The following is a 20,210-nucleotide window of genomic DNA, read 5'->3' on the forward strand; positions in this document are numbered from 1 at the left end:
TTACTATATGTTGGTTCATTTATTTAGTATTATGTTATTTTGCTGTCTCTTTTCTTACCACCCTACGTAACATACATTTCTTTTGACTCAAGAGTCTAACAGAAACAACATCTCTATCCCACAAAGATAAAGATAAGGTCTGTTGATATACGACCCTCCCCATATCCTACTTGCACTTTGCAGGATACTCTAGATATGCTGATGTTGTTGTTTGTGTCTAAAATAAATTTCCTCGTTTATTTTTTGCTTACAACTTGGTTTTACTAAATATAATCCTCTAAAAATAGTTTGAGGGATGCTATCATTATACTGTCAAGAACTTAATTTATTTGGGTCGACTTCATTAAAACTTGTGATTTATTGGCTCCATTGTAAAATTTCAATTGTCCAGAAGTTGGATTAGTGAATAGCATATTCATTTGATTATTTGATTCTCAACATGATTACTTAGAATGTTGAGCTTTTTGTTTTGATTTCTAAATTGTTTGCTTGAATTTTCATTATGTTTAATTATCTTCTTGTATATTATTGATATAATTTTGGGTGTGCTTGCTAAATTACTTTTGTTAAATTACTTGCTTTATCGTCTTTTGGGAACTCACATAAAATTATTGCTTTATCGTCTTTGGTATTTGACCTCACATAAAATTATTACAGAGGTTAATGATACACTTCCACAAATCTAAGGTGGCATACATTTTACTCAACTGTCTTCTTTTTTTAGTAAGGTAACTTTCAATGGAGCTTGCTTGTGTACGCAGTCTTAGGAGGACAGTGTTGGGTATGTAGCAAGAATTGATGAGAAATAGAGGGAAGGGGAGGAATTTGAAAGGTTGGGAACTTGAAAAGTCCTCTAATGCTTTATTGAAAAAGGCAATAGTCCCTCATCGGTAATGGAAAGGAAAATAGGAGAGTTTAAATAAATAAACACTCCTATTAATTGTTAAAAGGGTTGGAAAGAGGGACCCCCCTCGCGCCGTCGTCGTCGCTCGCTTCGGCTTTGGCTTTGGCAAATGATCGATCGAGAGAAAGGCAATAAATGGAGCCAATAAATCACAAATTTTTGGCCATTTAAAATGGATCATTTGCCAAAGTTGAAGAAGCTCCTACCAAAGACAAAAAGAGAAAGAAGTCCAACGGTCAAAAGTCAGAACAGGCTCTTACCAAAGACAAAAAGAGAAAGAAGTCCAACGGGTAGAAGTCAGAACAGACCAAGAAGAAATTCAAAGGCAACTGTTATAATTGTGGCAAGGCTGGTCATAGATCTTCTGATTGTCATGCTCCAAGAAAGGACAAAAACAAAGGCATGGAAAAAATGGAAGATGCAGATGACTTGTGTGCAATGATATCGGAGTGTAACTTAGTTGGAAATTCCAAGGAGTGGTTTCTCGACTCAGGTGCCACTAGACATATTTGCTCTGCAAAAGAAGCCTTTGCAACATACACTCCTACTGAGTACGATGAAGATTTATTCATGGGAAACACAGCAACAGCAAGGATTGCAGGAACTGGCAAAGTAATGTTGAAAATGACATCCGACAAAGTGTTGACTTTAAACAATGTTCTGCATGTCCCTACTATTAGGAAGAATTTAGTTTCTGCTGCACTACTCGTTAAGAACGAGTTTAAGTGTGTCCTAGTTAGTGATAAAGCTGTAATAAGTAAGAATGAAATGTTCATAGGAAAGGGTTATCTCAATGAGGGTCTTTTCAAACTAAATGTAATGGTTATTGACAGTATCAATAAAAATTTTGCTTCTGTTTACTTATTAGAGTTAAGTGATTTATGGCATGCCCGTTTGGGACATGTAAATTACAAAGCCTTGCGAAAATTGGTTAATTTAGAAGTATTGCCTGATTTTAAATGCGATAAGTCGAAATGTGAAATTTGTGTGAAAAGTAAGTTTGTTAAACATCCTTACAAGTCTGTTGAAAGAAATTCTAAAACTTTAGACTTAATTCACACAGATATATGCGATATGAAGTCAATACCATCTCGTGGTGGAAAAAAGTACTTTATAACTTTTATTGATGACTGCACTCGATTTTGTTATGTATACTTGCTTAATAGTAAGGATGAAGCAATTGATGCATTTAAGCAATACAAAAATAAAGTGGAAAACCAATTGAATCTAAAGATAAAAATGATTCGGAGTGATAGGGGTGGAGAATACGAATCTCCTTTTGCAAAGATATGTTTGGAATATGGTATTATTCATCAAACTGCTGCACCTTATACACCACAGTCAAATGGTTTGGCAGAACGGAAGAACAGAACATTAAAGGAAATGATTAATGCCTTAATGATCAATTCTGGTTCACCGCGAAATCTTTGGGGGGAAGCCATTCTTACAGCTAATAAAATACTCAATAGAGTACCCCATTGAAAAACACAATCAATTCCATATGAGTTGTGGAAAGGAAGAAAACACAACTTGAAATATTTTAAAGTGTGGGGGTGTTTATCCAAGGTAGAGGTTCCTTTACCGAAGAGGGTTAAAATTGGACCCAAAACAATAGATTGTGTCTTTATTGGATATGCTGTGAATAGTAAAGCCTGTCGATTTTTGGTTCACAAATCTGATAATCCTGAGATTCATGTTAATACGATAATTGAATCAGATAATGCAGAGTTTTTTGAAAACATTTATCCGTATAAAACTGAAAGTGAGTCAACAAGTGAATGATCTAAACGACCACAAGAAGAATCAATGGAAAATATTCTAACTAGTGAGGAACCTAGGCGAAGTACTCGACAACGAAAATCTGTTTCTTTCGGACCAGATTTTGTAGCACTATTGCTTGAAAATGAGCCTCAAACATTTAAAGCAGCTATGTCTTCGTCAGAGTCAACTTATTGGAAAGAAGCAGTCAATAGTGAGATTGAATTAATTTTAAGCAATCACACTTGGGAATTGATTGATCTTCCTCCAGGAAATAAACCTTTAGGATCAAAATGGATCTTTAAAAGGAAAATGAAACCTGATGGGACTATTGACAAATATAAAGCTAGACTGGTAGTCAAAGGGTACAGACAAAAGGAAGGTCTGGACTACTTTGACACATATTCTCCAGTAACAAGGATAACATCAATTAGGATGTTAATAGCACTTGCAGCAGTGCATGATCTTAAATCCACCAAATGGATGTAAAGACAGCCTTCTTAAATGGAGAGTTAGAGGAAGAAATTTACATGGAATAACCTGAAGGGTTTATAGTTCCTGGTAAAGAAAAGAAAGTATGCAGACTTGTAAAATCACTTTATAGACTCAAGCAAGCACCCAAACAATAGCATGCTAAATTTGATCAAGTAATGTTGGCAAATGGATTCAAGATTAACGAATGTGATAAATGTGTTTACATCAAAAATGTTATGAATCATGAAGTCATTGTTTGTTTGTATGTTGATGACATGTTAATAATAAGTAAAGAAATTGATGATATAAATGCTACTAAGCGCATGTTGTCCAACAAGTTCGATATGAAAGACTTAGGAGTTGCTGATTTGATCTTAGGGGTCAGGATTATCAAAACTCCCCAGGGACTAGCATTATCTCAATCTAATTATATTGAAAAAGTATTGGATAAGTTCAATTACTTGAATTTCAATGTAGTCAAAACTCGAATTGATTTAAGTTGTACATTTAAAAAGAATGAAGGTCAAAGTGACTCTCAATTGGAATATGCCAGAGTGTTGAGAAGTTTGATGTATATTATGAATTGCACACGACCAGATATAGCATGTGCTATTAGTAAACTGAGTCGGTACACTAGTAATCCGAATCAAACTCACTGGATGGCTATGAAACATGTGTTGGGTTATCTAAAATGGACACAACATTATGCTTTGCATTATAATAAATATCCTGCTGTGATTGAAGGATATAGTGATGCAAATTGGATCACCGGGTCAAATGATGTAAAATCCACGAGTAGTTATATATTCATACTTGGTGGAGGAGCTGTCTCTTGGAAATCTTCCAAACAGACATGTATTGCTCGCTCCACAATGGAATCTGAATTCATTGCTTTGGATAAGGCTGGTGAAGAAGCAGAATGGCTCCGGAATTTCCTAGAGGATATTCCATTCTGGCCCAAACCTGTCGGACCAATTTGCATACATTGCAATAGTCAAGCAGCAATAGGTAGTGCAGGGAGCGTTATGTACAACGGGAAGTCTCATCATATACGACGTAGACATAACACCATAAGACAACTGCTCTCTAGTGGAATTATCACAATTGACTATGTAAAGTCAAGCGATAATGTGTCAGATCCACTAACGAAAGGCCTAGTGAGAGAGGCAGTTGAAAGATCATCTAAGGGAATGGGTTTACGGCTTAGGACAAGTCAGCATGACGGTAACTCTATCTAGCAGACTGGAGATCCCAAGATCTAGATTCAAGGATAAAAACAAAGTTGTGGCTGACGGTTCGACATTGTCAAATAACTCAATCCATTCTCATGATGCAGACAATGTTCAGGAAAAGGTTAAGACTTTAAGGCTTGTTAATGAGGTAATAAAGCTTAAAGTTTTTAATGATTTGCTAAGTTTGGTAGATTTGACCAAATAGTGTATCTACGAGATGACACGGTTAGAAATCACTTATGTGAGTGTGAAGTGGAAGCCGCTTCAAAGAAAATTTATGTCAAAAGCCTATTCTCTATACACTCATGAAACCAGGAGGTGTTCATGGCTGAAACGAACACAACCGTAAGAATCATAAACAGTAAAGGCTTAATTGTGTGACATATGGTTGTCTAGGTATACACCAAAGTTCGACGGTTCAAAGATATCACATCTACCGATTGACCGAGTATATCCGACATATGTTCACTACGGAAAGTCCAAAGGGAAAGCTACTTATCCAGATGCAATTAATCCTTGCTTGTAAAGTACACAATTGTCCGTGCATTCCTATGTTATAACTATTCCCCATCAATGTGGGGGATTGTTGGGTATGTAACAAGAATTGATGGGAAATAGAGGGAAGGAGAGGAATTTGAAAGGTTGGGAACTTGAAAAGTCCTCTAATGCTTTATTGAAAAAGGCAATAGTCCCTCATCGGTAATGGAAAGGAAAATAGGAGAGTTTAAATAAATAAACACTCCTATTAATTGTTAAAAGGGTTGGAAAGAGGGACCCCCCTCGCGCCGTCGTCGTCGTCGCTCGCTCGCTTCGGCTTTGGCTTTGGCAAATGATCGATCGAGAGATAATTTTTTGGACAAAATTTATTTTAATTATTTATTAATTAATTTTAAATGGCCAAAAATAATTTTCAATAAATTAGTTGATAACAGAATTTAACCGAAATGTTTTCAACTTTTTAGTTAACCCGACCCGACTCGGATCCGCGCGAGTAACCCGTTTTAAATTCCATTATATTCAAAATTTCCCGCCATGACTGTTCTGAAAGGTTGCAACTTTCAGGAACAGTCAATACCATTTGAAAGTTTGCAACCTTTCATTAATGGTCGTGTTAATTCTGAAAGGGTTGCAACCTTTCAGAATATATTCTTCTTGCCTATAAATACCATTCAGTCTTCAGAATATTTAAAACGAATTTTTTCTGATCTTCCTTTTTCTTAAAAACATATATTTCTTCGTGTACTTTCCTGCTGTGGATTGATTCGCTGACAGTAGAGTTTTTGGTATCTATACTCTACTGATTAAAATCATTTTACCTAGGGAGGTTATATTCCAAATCAAACCTCGGATACTAGAGGGGAATAATTTCCTTAAGGGGACACTGTGAATTCAGTGGACTTGATTTTCTTTCTAAATTTTCAATAAGAGTATTCCAGATTCTGGTACGGTTTTACAGATTAAATTATTTTTTTACAAATAAATTTCTTTTCATCTTATTTACTGGTTATAAAAAATCTCAGTTACTTTGTGTTTCTGAATGATTTATTAGAACCAGAAATTTCTGATTTTATAACACAGGTTGGAAACAGACAGTGATATTGTATTTTTATTTATTATCCACACATGAGGTATATAAAATTTAAAGGATAGTAATATTTTATTTTGATATCTACGTGCAATAAAATTAGTGGCCTAAATTAAATTATAATAAGAAACCCTAAATATATATGCACATGTTCAAAAATGTTGTTAGTTTAGGATTAATTTTTTTTTGAATACTACTTGTTTTTAGTGTATATATATTCTTAAAAGACATTAAGTGTTTGACGTGACACAGTGATATTATTATTCATAAAAATAAGGACTAGTTCTACATCATAACAAAGAGGTTAGATATTTATCTGCAATACATCTGGTTGGATGTTGATGTAAAAAGTTTATTTATAAAATGAAGATTTGAGTTGTTTAATTCAAAGTTTTAAAATATTCCTGATAAAAAGTAGATAGTTTTTTTAAAAAACTAAATTTTTTTATTCTTTTTTATAATGTACAGCATTTTTTCAAGTGAAATTAAAAATTATAAAATTCACTATAAATTTTTTTGAGTTCTCAAATTTTGAGAACCTAAAATAAATCCTTTTTTTTTAATTAGTATTATCGTTGAGCCACTCATGACCAATGGTTATATTAATTGCACTTTTTAGGGTGTTATCTTTAGATTTCACTAAGCTTAATAAACAGAACTTAAAGGACATACAACAACAATTTACACAACAAAATCTCATGAATTAAAGAACATAGTTATTAAAGTTGTTTAGCAATTTATATATTTATATGCTGATGTGGCATAATTATTAAAATTGTTTAGCAATCTATATATTTATTTATTTATTTAAATTTTTAGAATTTCTTTCCATCTTTTGATTTAAAAATATTTACAAATGTATTAAATATGACAGATTAATGTAAAGTGTCGTTTTATTAGAGATGTTTAAACATGTCTTCCATAAACAGTCATATTAAAAGTTTTAAAATGTTGTCATCTTAAAAGTCATATTCAAATTAAATGTCTTACCATTTATTTACACTTCTAATATTATTCTAAATCCGTAAAAATTACCTCAATTGTTGAAAGCCTGTTTTTACTTTGTTTTTCCATCACTTTTGTCTTCTCCCTTTTCCAAGTTTCATTTCCCATATATATATATATATATATATAAAATTTCCTTTTCAAGCATACACTAACATATGTTTTATTGCTTTTCAGGTTCTATAAGAAACAATTAATGATTCAAACTACATAAATCTTTATATTTACTTATATGAGAAAATATAGTTTAAATTTATATCCAGAATTTTTTTTAAGTCAAATTAAAAGAACATTTTTCTTGCATAATATATCAAAACGTTTTAATTTGTATTATCTTATATTTTTTGTTTAAAATTTCTCCTCTTTATTATTTCAACAAAGTGGATGATACTTTAAAAATGTAAAATGAAGTTCTTCCGAATATAAATTGCATAAATTTGTGTATTTAATTATATGAGATATAGAATATAAAATATGTAAATTTGTGAAGTAATTATATATAAAGTAAAATATTTTGTAGATGTATTCACTAACTTTTATAAAGTAATATTAGTAGAAGAAGAAAATGAAGAGTTTATCTTATTGACTTGAAAGTAATATTAGTAGAAGAAGAAAATGGAGAGTTTATCTTAATGACAAGTCAAGAGGAAAAAGACAAATATGAATCATGTATCTCCACAAGTAAAGACTCATTAAAATTAATAATTTTTAAATTTTATTTCAATACTAGAGTCGAATAAGAATTTTTTTAGATAAATTATTGATGATAGTTCATTGAAAAATTAAAAATATATCAAAAGAAAAAAAGAAATTTCTTTGATGATTTTAAAGCGAAACTTTTTAAAAATAATTTGAAAGAAAAAAGCCTTCATAGTTCTTTAATAATAATGACTACACAATTTTGTTAAGGATGAACAAGGTCAAAGTTTCTATCACAGGTATATTTTTCTGTATTAGTATTGTTTGTTATTTTTATTAAAAAAATATATTTCTTGCTAGATATAGACTAAGTTTACATAGTTGCAGTTACAACGTCAATTTTTTCCCCTCAAATTAGTTTTCTAATAATAATTAAAAAAAATTATATTTAATAAAACATCTGTTAAAATATATTTTAATAAAATATATGTTAAATTATATGTTATGAAATATTTTCTTGTACATATCCTTCGAGATAATTATTAGTAAATCTTGAACATTAATATTGATATCTAAAGGAATGATGTTGTAATGTCACAGTTGAAAAATGAAATACATGTATAAGACTATAAATCATGTTTTTATGTGAAAAAATTGTTTGATTATTTATTATAATTTGATTATTGTAAAAGTCTTTAATATATCGTAGGCTTTCACTATTATTTTGTTGAAGTATATTTTTTTTGCTTATGAAATTATATTTTGATTTGACCTTTTGTTCTTGTGTTTTGAAATTTCAAGTAATACAAAATGTTTTTTATTTGAACTTTACTCTCATATTTGGCAGATATAAGGGTCAATAAGTAACCACAAATTCTTCTTAAAATTAAAAAGTTAATTATAAACTTGTGTGCTTGGGCCATCTTTTCTCAAATAACGTTCTAATATAAAAATCAATCATTAATTTATGTTTGATATATTAGAAAACGATTTAAGTAAAAATGAAAAAGAAGGTGAACTTGGGAAATCACTGTTGCTAGAATAATTCAAGAAGTAAATACACTTTGGCAAACATGCATTCGACAAGTATCATTGAAGTGGAAGTAGTTTATAATCAAATTCATGGATCAAGGTCAAAAGATGTTTTGGAGACTTGTCATGATTTTGTAGTCACACAAAAGAGAAGATGAAAGAACTATTATATTTTTTCAAAAGATATATCAAGTTATCATAAGAAACTTCACTAACCTGACAACTAGACTATGTTAAGTGGTGTGATAAGACCGGAAAAATAGTATCACTATCATCAGTACAAACAACACATACTCATAGGCATTATCCCTCGTAACTTGAAGATAAAAGCAGGGGCTTAACCCTTAAATCACCACCCTTACCACAAACACTATTATTACCTTGGACTCATACAATACTTTACCTCAAGTTATCTACCACATTTCGCACAATCTTGGTCATTCCACCCTCACATCAAATCATAAACTAACCCCTTGTATCACATAGAGGATTTCTGAAGCAAGCTCAGTTGACTAGCTAGTTTCTCATGCCACACCTTGTCTTATACAGAATATATGAACAAGTAATCATAATTTAGCAAATTAAATAGCTACAACTATAACACCAAGTACAACATAACGAGACTCATAATTCTTACATCCACAATCACATTGATTCATCAGACTTTTAATTAACCCAGACCTCCAAGGATCCTAAAACGTCATTATGATATTCAGTATGCAATATTCCTGGCCTACACAACGACCCCGATTCAATTTTTGGTATGTATCAGTGTGGTACTGAATCCAATCAATAGTATATATGTACCATTGGGGTGTCCGATCCAATTATTAATTAGTATGTATCTCCTTACGTGCTACTCAATCTAATCATTAGTATGCATTGGTGTGATACCCAATCTAATCATCAAATGAACAATCATAATAGTAAGGAAGGATAGCAACCACACATGCATGTACCCAAAGTATGCACATTCATCGCATGCGATAACAACATTCAACATTTGAAATTTCCTTTTTTTTTGCCTTATCACGCATGTAATACTAACGAAGAAGTTGACAAACAAATATATATAATATCAATGAGAAACAAACCGAATTTTTCTGATCCCCCACAATTACCTTTCCAGGATAACTCCCAGCAGACACCATGAGTTCAACAATAACTAGAAAAGTAAACCACATATTCAACCATCCAGACGCCGTGCCCATAGGCCTATCTTCGACAACCTACAAGATATTATATATGTAAAAACAAGTCTAACTACTCAGTTAAGGAACCTAGACGCCAAGCAACTATTGAAGGGTTCTAGATACAAACTTTTGGCGACCATAATCCATGGATTTTAATCTTTTTTGCGCTGAAATCTCTTCCTTCCATTGTCCTCGAGATTTTAATCTTTTTTTGCACTGGAGTCTCTTCCCTCCATTGTCCTCGAGCTTAGGAGAATTTTCGGATATTTCCCCTCCCAGATTAACATTCATCTATCAAAAAATTCAAAATGTAGAAATTGGGAAAATATCCTTTGTCATTTTTTTTTCTAAATTGAAAATTTTTCAATAAAAGACCAGACTACCCAAATAGGTATTGTTATGTTACCATTGAGCAGACAATAATCCAACAACCTGAATATCCACTGTTCTCTTAACATGCTTGAAACTTCTCCTTGTCAACAACTCTCCATATTCAAAAACAACATCTTAGCTTGTAGATATAAATTTTTTTAAATCAACACAAGTGGCATGAAAAATAAGCCATACATTAACAGCAACACATATAGATATTACAATGTATATAGTAACACCAGAATGGCTGGAGATTACCAACATCTAAAATTTTCAATATAGTACTCAAAAACAGAGGAAAAATAACACGAAAGAAGAGCACACCCAAGAACACCATCACTGTAAAGCAAATAATGACACTAAATATGATCACTAGCAGTGTAGCACACAAACTTTTGCTGTAGTTATGCAATAAGGTTAGAAACATGTTGGTGAGTAGATGAAAATAACACTCAAATACAATGCCGCAATCCTCAATTTTCTCCTCCGTCCCTCTGTAGTTACAGCTCACCGTTATTCAATATGCACACCCATGAGAATAGTTTTAGGAATGACAAGTCAAGTAAACAGTCTAACTTCTTGATTTTCCTGCTATCTCAAGTGCTCCTTACGGCACTAGGATGCTTTAGGTAATTTATATCTCTACCTTTGGTGGACCAGAGTGTCTCCTTGGTACACCACCAGGGGATGCTGAGAACGACAATCGCTTCTTCGTAGAACTAACACTTCCCTTCTCTGGTGTCCCTATCTTTTCGAAACCCAAAGGACTTGGTAAGCGGGACCTTGCTCGTGCTGATTCTGTTGCAGCCATGTAACTTGGAACAGATGGGGAACTTGCCAGACTTTCATCATCTCTAACTGATGAACCAGCAATGCTATGCCTCCTGCAGCGTTCTGACTGTGCACTCGCCATGCTTCTAGAGTCATCATCCACATTACTCACCCTGGGGCTTGCTGGCCTTATTCGTCCGGTCTTTGATCTAGGTGTTGACGGTGACTGGCGGCTAGGAGGACGGTTTTGCTTATGAGCTGTTGGAGAAGGCCTATTGTCTAGGTGGAAATCACGATGAGTGATAGCAGCCACAGCAGTGGACTGGCTTGCTGGGCTCTCTGCAGCGACCTCGTCACTGTTAGGTTCTTTATCCATTGCACATTTATCTTCCCATGGCCGTGCTGCCATCCAACGTTCCAACCAACTCCAGCCCCAGTGGGGATTATTTGGGTCCATGAATGTTTGATTTGTAGATTTTGAAGGATTCCTCCGTGTTGGCTGTTGTAAAAGTATATGATTCCATATTACATTCTTCAATAATTTAAATCGTGTAACAAGGGATTAAATATCAAAGAACTCAAGTACTCTTTAGTACATTCTAGATTGTTTTCAGGAAGGAAAATGTCAGCAATATCTTTGTCGGTAAATCCTATTGGTGACTAGTTCCAGAGATTTTATTTATACGTAAAAGATCAAATGAAGCAACGTTTCATCGGAACAAGTCTGAAACATCTCTATTTTACAGATTTGACATGTCAGGACAAGTTAGATCTATGTTCCAAGTTAGATATACTGCCTAAGTAAGCAAGAACTAGAAGTACTAGAACAAACTTCAATTTCCAAACAACTTATCGGCTTTACTTTAGAGATAAAAGATGGAGGACAAGATAAGTTTTACAGGAACGAAACTATATATTATATAATAAGATCTTTGCAGCTATCTTTTGTAGTTCCAGACAAAGCTTTGGTGTTAACATAAAGCTTACGGGAAAAGTATATAGCATTTCAGCATTCAATTTGTAGATAGAAAGGAAAGGACTTAACAAAAGAATGTATGTACCTGATGTGTGTATGCATAAGCCAAAGCCCTTTCCCTTCTTGTGGCAGCCTCCTGTTTCATCTGGAGGTTTGCATCAACTTGTTCCTTGGACCGTGTACTGTCATTCCAATCATCTCCAGACTGCTGCAAAATGCAAAAGAAATTCAGCCAAAAGGCGCTAAGCATGACCAAAGAGTACATATTTCTTAGCAGGGAAACCAAGATAAAAAGTAAAAACCACCTCTAAGTGGAACTAAAAGAAAAACAAGGAGATAACCCGAAGAGGATGATGCTGAAACATGATGTCGAACTCAAGAATTTTATGGGAAACAAATGGCATACATACAAATCATCGAGTGTATATATGGAAGGTACTTACGGAAGATGCTTTCAGCTTCTCTTGCTCTTTCTCATGCTTCTGTTGGAGCTGTCTCTGGAGTGTCTGATTCTCCTCTGACATTCTAATTCTTCTGGCACGAACCTGTGATTGAACACGAGCTAGAGTCTGCATGCACCTTAAGGTTGATGTGGCTTGTCGTTTCACAGATTGACCTTGAATCATTGCCTTCAACCTCACTAATCCTCTCAACGCCTTCAATGCTCTCCTAGCCTGTATAAAATAGGAATATCAGAAACTGTTTGCAGTATAGAATAGACCTTCAATGCTCTCCTAGCTAAGGGTGTTCTATACTGAGCATTTTTCGCTATTTTTGGACTACGCTAAAACTAATCACCGAGCAAAAACAACATCATTCAAAAGAAGTTCAAATGCGTGATCATATAATGCAAGCTTAAATCACAGCAGATGTTAGATATCCTACCAAGTATCCTCGAAAAACTGTTTGTATTCTTATAGCTGCAATCTCTTCCTTTGATTGACCCGAGCTACAGGCTGCAGCTGTGAGGCGAACAACCTCAGCAGCAGCTTGAGCAGCAGCAACAGCTGCTTCTGCAGCAACAGCAGTGGCAATAGCTACCGAATACGCATGCTTGTTCTGCTCATTCTCTGCTTCCATCAATTTCATCTGCTCTACCTGCGGAGGAGTAGGAGGTCCCGGACACACTAATGCAGTTTCTGCATTCAAAGAATCCAACTCGTCGTTCTGTTGCTTTTCGGACCATTTCTCTGATTTCTGTTTCTTCTAGCGAAAACAAAACATCTTCAAACAATTACTCATGAAAATACTAAATATGAAAAAAGAAAATGTCATTTCATTCATCCATTACCTTATCTTTCTTTTTGTTACCCGAACCAAGCGCCTTTTTCACCGATGAAAACCAATTTCCCTTCTTACCCATTTCAAAGCATCTATACCATAAGAAGAGATCCAAAAATTAAAGAATATCACACAAAAACTAAGACATGACAACAAAGAGATCTAAAGTCTCTTGTTTCTGTTGAAACTCGAAACCAAAACACACAATTAGATCATCATTAATCAAACCATAATGTAACAGAACAAATTTACCACAATATATAATATGAAATACTCACAAAATTGTAAAAAATGACCCCCCAAACGTCAAAAGCCAGAAATCTTACCAATATGATATAGCAGACTCCAACAGCAATCTATCAAAAAAAGAAAATGACACAAATCAGATAATTTTCTCCATTCATTTCAAAGAAAATGAAAATCAACAAACATTAGTAATTAATCAAGAAAAACAATATGCATGACCCAAATGCTAAAACTTCAAGATCATCATTAAAACAAAAAAATAATCTCAAAATTGACAATTCAAGATCACACAAAAAAAAAAAAGACAGGTTGATTTATTTGTCATATACCTAAAAAGTGAAATGTTGATAAATATGAGAAGAAATTAATGAAATGAATCACCAAGTCCCCACCATAAAATGAAGATGTATATAGGAAAAATTTAAGAAGAAACTTGTGAGCACGCCTTGAAGAATATGACTAAAAATTATTATATTTTGTTTGGGGGGACCTGGAGGACAAGGAAAACTTCAAATGTTGATCAAGACAACAATAACGGAAAGGGGTAATTTCGGTATTAAAATATTTATTTTTGGAGGAATAAATGTTTCTGTTTTGTGTAGGACCCAAAGACAGGCTTTGAAGGTTACTTAGGGCACACAATGTGGATATACCTATTTCTGTCCTAACGATATTAATCTATTATTGACTATGTATTGAAAAAAACTACATAAACAAAACAGTAATTTGATATATAATTCTAAATTATAATATGTTAAAAATATAATCTTTATTATGATTAATGATAAAAATAAAGTAGAAAGTAAGTATAAAATTATTTATTAATTTTATAAAATATATATAAATACTAAGTATATAAATATCTCAAAATAATATATTAAATAATTATTGTTGGACTGAAAAAATACATTTTTTTATTATTCACAAATTTAATAACGGCAGACAAACAGCCAACTAACTTGGCTGCTGTTTCAGTTATGGCTTTTTGCAAATCTTAACAGTCAAATTAATTAATTGATCGTTACTTCATTGATCAGAATTAATTTAGAACGTTTCGTTTTCCACGAAACGAGGTTGTTTTAGAATTTTCATTTTTATCCACATACTTTCTCTACTTTCTTTCGTTCACTTTTTTTAAATAAGTATTAAAATTATATTTTTAGTGTGAATTATTAGTTTTACCTCAATTTAGGACGGTCTTAAAAATATTAATTTAATTTAATTAATTAAATTTAAATGCAATCTTTGATATTGTAAGATATATTTTCATATAAATTCTAGTTAAATTTAAAGTTGTTTTTAACAATTTACTCAAATTTTTAATAAGATTTTGTTGTTTTTACAAGACTTTTCTGAGTATTCGTAATACTTCTCTCTTCAATTTAACTTTGTGATATTTTGATTTTGTATGCTTATTTAGAAGATAATAATGGACATGACTATTTTATCATATTATCTCTACTAAAAATTAATTATTATTATTATTTAAAATATCAAAAAGGAATAATGTTTCTTCTTTATATGTTAAAAGGAATATAAGAAATTATTTTCGAAATAATAGAAAAACGAAAAAAAAAAGTTAATCGATTATGTTATAAATCCATTGAATTATGTATTGTCCATTTGATTACTTTAAGAATTATGATGAATTCATGTATGTATAATTCCACGGTGATATGAACCTTGGTGGATAACTATATATCTACTAATTGGGCATTAATCATGGTGGCCTTTGGGTGATATCTCTACTCTATAAATAGAGATATCATTCACTTTTTGTAGAACACACTTGAATAAGAAGAAAGTCTTCTCCTACATCTACTTCTCTTATCTTTTTTCTTTATACTCATGTAATTATGAGCTTAGATTTTATAACATATTAGGATTAACTTAGATTTTTTTCCTTTTTGACGAGGGTTGCTATTACTATTTTGATTTTTATCCACGCAAGTTCGGTGTTATCATTTTTGGTAAAGAAAACAAAAAACATACACCGTTATGATACCTTAAAAATTAAATTCACATAAAAACAAATCAAAGCAAAACGTTTCTTTTCTCCAATTCTCTTGACAATTTACGGAATTAAATTTTATGGATGATTATTCTATTTTTAGTTTAAAAGCAAAAACTACTACTTTGATTTATTTTTCTTTTAATTTGAAAATTAACTTTTATAATGAAAAAGTAATTACATATAGGAAAAATAATATTAGTCGGTACAATACAAGCAGATTGCCATGATTAGAGACATCAAAATGGGGCCACAAATCTGTTATTGAAATAGGGTTGAGACAACATTTTTCAGGCTCATTTAAAATTAGGGTTTATAAGCCCAACTAATATACGTACTCAGCTCTTGAGGCTTGATTGAGGTCGGGCTAGGGTCGGCTCATAGGCATAAACTATTTGTTTATGGATAACTTGTAACAATCTCGCTAGTATATGAGCTAATTACTTAAATGCACATTATGTTGTAATATTTTGAATCTTACAAGATTATAATATGTCTAGATACATGTATCTCAGGATGGACTCAAAATTAGGTTAATTTATTCTAGATACATTCTAAGTAAGTGAATTCCCATGTATCGAGGATACATAGGCAAATCCTACACCTTCGTCTCCCTCTCATCTCGTTTATCACTCTCTTATCTCGGTCTCATATCTGGGATGATCTCACTATATCGCATAATTAGTATCATAGATACATGCTAATTACACTATATTATTTGCTAACGTTATTAAAACAACAATTTGACATACACATTTGATTTTTAAAAATGGAAAAAGGCCTAAAATACCCTTAAAGTATTGGAAATGCTACAAACTACTCTCCATCTACCTATAGGCTCCAAAATGCCCTTCTCATCCACCTATTGTCTCTAAAATACCCTTGTTATCCACCTTTGAGTTAAAAATTAACCACTTATTTAATGATTTTAAATTTAAATTACTTAAGTATTTTTAAAAATACTTGGTGATCAACTATTGGTTATAATTTAATTTATTAATATCATTTATAAATCAGAACACTATCCACTAATTACTAATTATACCCCACCCAACTAACAAATCAATTCTAATATTAAAATAGTCATAAACACTATTAAAACACGACGAAATTACATATTTTTGAAAATGATATCCAAAACTATTTCACTCCGAATCAAACCCCCAATTAAATTTAGGTTGAATCGCTTATTTAGGAGGACACTTTTAATATGACTCTCTTTCAAGCTTGAAATCAAAATTTATGATTGGAGGTATAGAAGTAGTACATCCCGAATTAATTCAAGTAATTTTTTAAAAAATATAATTTAATAAATATTTATGATTTATTTTAAATATTTAAACTTTAATATATTATTTTTTCAAAAAGTTCTCTATTAATTAAGTAAAATCACATAATTGAGATGAAACACTCATTGGCAATAGTGGTTTAATTTATAAGTTATAATAATAATTTAAACTATAACAAATAGTTGAGTGCGACGTATTTAAAAAATATTTAAATAGTTTAAATTTAAAATTGTCAAATAAGTAGTCAATTTTGAACTTAAAGGTGGACGACAAGGGTATTTTTCAGCCAATTGGTGAGTGAGTATTTTGGAGCCAATAGGAGGATGATGGATAGTTTTATACCATTTTTAATACTTCAAGGGTATTTTAGACCCTTTACTCTTTAAGAATTCTCATTATTTTTTATGTTATGAGGAAAAAAAAAGGCTAGCCCGCCTAACCGTCGGCACTTTGAGGATTGAGTTGGGTTGAACATTTTCATGTCCTTTCAAATATAAGACAGACCCGCCCTAGCCCCTCAAATTCCTTGTCCCGTGGGGCTTGGATCGAGTGAGGCTGAATCGACCCTTTTTGACAACTCTAGCTACAATATTTAAATCAACATCTAGACCAAGTCATAGGCATTTGAATGTGCAATTTTATCACATGATTTTCAAATTATGAAATCTCTATTTTTAAAAAGAACTTGATTTGGAAAATTTATGTCATGGTTTCGTATTTTTCAAATAGAAAAGATGATCCACAAGTTTATACTTTGTAAAATTAGTTTTACCTTTTAATTGAACTAAAATTTGATCAATAAATATTGTATCTTTTGAGAAATGCATGCTCAACATGATGAGATTGTCTACATGATTATGTGAAATGTATATTAAAAAGTAGTAAACTACAACTGATATTCAATTTATCTTTTTTTTATTAAACTAAAGTTCGATGAATATATCTTTTTAGAATAGCTTTGGCACTTTGTGATAATGTACTATTCTTTTGCGATGAACTTAAAATATAAATTGTATGTTCAAAGTTCAAATCACTATTTTAAAAGGTGGGGGCATGAGACGCAACGTTTTAGTTAGCATAGGGCGAGGTGTAAGCCTTGAGACATGGGGCGTAAGCCCTATGGGTCTTTGAATTTTTAATTTACAAAATAGTACAATAATATAATAATACAAAATTATCCAAAATACATAAATAGCTTGAAATAATTACAAACATGATTAGGGATAGGCGCTCTCAGGGCGCACGGTTAAGTGTTTAGGGCGAAAGTCTTATAGAACTATAAGCCCCACACATGAGTCTTAAAACGTTTTGTTAAAGCCCCTCCAAAAAAAGCACCGAAACAAGTCCCAACAAAGTCTTTTAAAATATTGATCCAAGCAGAGGTTTAATTTTATTTCATCTGTATTTATATAATGATTTCATCTTACATGAAACAACAAGTCCTAAACAATCATGTCAATAATTGACCTTATATGATAATAAAATAACTTTTATTTCTCACACATATTAACACTTTTTTCTTATACAATACACATGGTGTGTGTTACCTTGACACATCATGGTTATAAGTGGTATCACATAGATACTGTGTAAGGTAAGTACGTATTTATAAGTGAGATCCTACACGTGTTTCTTTTTGAAAAAAGACATAAAATTTCCTCTGAACATATCCTAATAAATTACTTTTGCACTTTAACTATACGGGTATTTAAATATCCCCTTTAATATCTTTTAAGTATTTTTTTCAAACCTCCCATTATTGGTCTAGTTGAAGGGTGGGTGCTGTTGAGTCACAAACGTTTTTATTCGTCCACGTGTATATGAACTAAATTCCTAATTAATTACTTAAATCTCCATGATAATTGTTTTTTTTATCATTAATTGTTTTCCCCAATCTTTATCACCTTCTCAACAACTCTTCTTTTTATAATGAAATTTTCTTCAACTTTTCTTCTTTCATTATATAATAATTTTTTCTTTATGTAAAGAACAAAAAATAACTTTTTCGATTTTCTTTATTTTTGTGACAAAATAAGTTTCAATATTTCATTTGTAGACATCAATTTTAACATTAAAGCAACAACTCCTACACCCGCAAGGATTATATCTAAAATTGAGCCAAAAATTAAACTCATTGATGAATTTACCCCTCAATCTACAAATTATGACTGAAATTTTAATTCCAATTCCAGTTCAGTTTCATTTACATCATACCACCTTCCTCGAAAATTAAAAAAAATATTTGCATAAAAATATTAATTTATCAGTGAACTGAACAAAATCTCCACAACTAATTTTTTGCCAACAATATCTTTGAATTTTTTAGTGGAAATCTTCTTCTTTTTTTATAACTCTTTAAACTCATAGATCTAATATTCTTTTTTGATGTAAAAAATGATGTCAATGAACCAAACAATAAAATTTTTGTCAAAGAGAAACAGAAACAAAAAAGAAACTTAAAAACAGAAAATAAAAGAAAAAGAAAAAATGTGAAAAAAATTACAGTGGGAAGTAAATGTTTACCAGAAAGAAAAAAATAAGAAAGAGAAAGAGTCTTGAGGGAAAAAAACAAAGGAAGAAGAATATGAAAAAAAAGAAGAAGAAAAGAAAACCTAGAGAGAAAGAGAAGTTAATCGAAAAATAAAATGTTTAAAAATTAGTAAAATAAGTTATTAAATATGTCATCCAATAAAAAGATGACATGTGTCAGTTTTTTGGTTTTTTCCTCTGTTTCACGCACTTATAGAAAGCTGGTGATACAAATTTTGTCACGTCACCCTTCAAGGGGTAATTAAATTCACTTCAATTAAATTGGGCGGTAAACAAACACCAGTATAGTTAAAGTGCTAAAGTAAGTTGTGCGAACAAGTTTAAAGGGAAATTTATGTATTTTGTCGTTTCTTTTTCGGATTAATTTACTATGTTTTGACATTTTATTTCTATTTTTATATAAATGCATAATAATTATGTTATCTTTTTTACATATAAATGTATCATTAACGAGATAAATTGTTCAATACTAATAAACATAAATATTTAATATGAAAAAAATTTTATTCAAGAAAGTATAATAACGACCATATGTGCAGGATTTTTTAGACTCTTTTACAAAATTCAAGCTCAAACTTTCATATTTACTATTTCCCTTACAACACCTGATAAATTGTTCTGAACAATCTCGATCTTTACCCACTCTACTCTTCTTCTTCCATATCTCTACACTATTAATGAAATCCCTTAGACCATCTCCAATTCACCTCTAATCACTATTTCAATATAGGAATACTCTTAACTTATTAAAACAAGGTTATTTGTAAAAAAAATACATTAAACGCTTTCCATGAAACTAGTCCATACTCGTATAAGAGTATCTAAGAGTATGATTTATAAAACAAATACGACACACTTCCCACCACAAGGAAAGAAGAGTAAAATTTGATGG

At 31.5% G+C, this 20,210-nt stretch overlaps 1 protein-coding gene and 1 long non-coding RNA gene across 6 annotated transcripts; both read right to left on the minus strand.

The window, feature by feature from the left end:
* Nucleotides 1–9,684: 9,684 nt before the first annotated feature.
* Nucleotides 9,685–10,113, minus strand: LOC138348288 (uncharacterized). The gene is made up of 2 exons (XR_011220701.1): nt 9,950–10,113; nt 9,685–9,858 (listed from the first exon to the last, which is right to left on the minus strand). It is a non-coding gene; the product is annotated as an uncharacterized lncRNA (long non-coding RNA).
* A 254-nt stretch (nt 10,114–10,367) lies between these two features.
* Nucleotides 10,368–13,998, minus strand: LOC101249910 (SUN family protein SUN13). Of its 5 annotated transcripts, none has more exons than XM_004237469.5 (7): nt 13,798–13,998; nt 13,549–13,578; nt 13,233–13,314; nt 12,827–13,147; nt 12,385–12,615; nt 12,027–12,149; nt 10,368–11,464 (listed from the first exon to the last, which is right to left on the minus strand). In XM_004237469.5, exons 3-7 carry the CDS (start codon nt 13,302–13,304, stop codon nt 10,829–10,831), a joined length of 1,383 nt encoding a protein of 460 aa, XP_004237517.1. In that variant the 5' UTR covers nt 13,305–13,314; nt 13,549–13,578; nt 13,798–13,998; the 3' UTR covers nt 10,368–10,828. The 5 variants fall into 5 exon arrangements, with proteins under 5 accessions (XP_004237517.1, XP_010319835.1, XP_010319837.1 ...); XM_010321533.4 differs by having other exon boundaries at nt 12,827–13,144; nt 13,798–13,995; XM_010321535.4 differs by having other exon boundaries at nt 12,827–13,138; nt 13,798–13,961.
* Between the last annotated feature and the right edge of the window lie 6,212 nt (nt 13,999–20,210).

Source organism: Solanum lycopersicum, chromosome 4, assembly GCF_036512215.1.
Source record: "Solanum lycopersicum chromosome 4, SLM_r2.1".
Taxonomy (NCBI): domain Eukaryota; kingdom Viridiplantae; phylum Streptophyta; class Magnoliopsida; order Solanales; family Solanaceae; genus Solanum; species Solanum lycopersicum.

What these genes read in the sequence shown, in the direction of transcription:
- LOC101249910 (XM_004237469.5), bottom strand. Translation starts at nt 13,304, where the DNA reads ATGGGTAAGAAGGGAAATTGGTTTTCATCGGTGAAAAAGGCGCTTGGT. An exon ending in CAGTTTTTCGAGGATACTTG is followed by an intron (nt 12,616 to 12,826) that starts GTAGGATATCTA and finishes TATTTTATACAG; the next exon opens with GCTAGGAGAGCATTGAAGGC. An exon ending in AGAAGCTGAAAGCATCTTCC is followed by an intron (nt 12,150 to 12,384) that starts GTAAGTACCTTC and finishes TGCATTTTGCAG; the next exon opens with CAGTCTGGAGATGATTGGAA.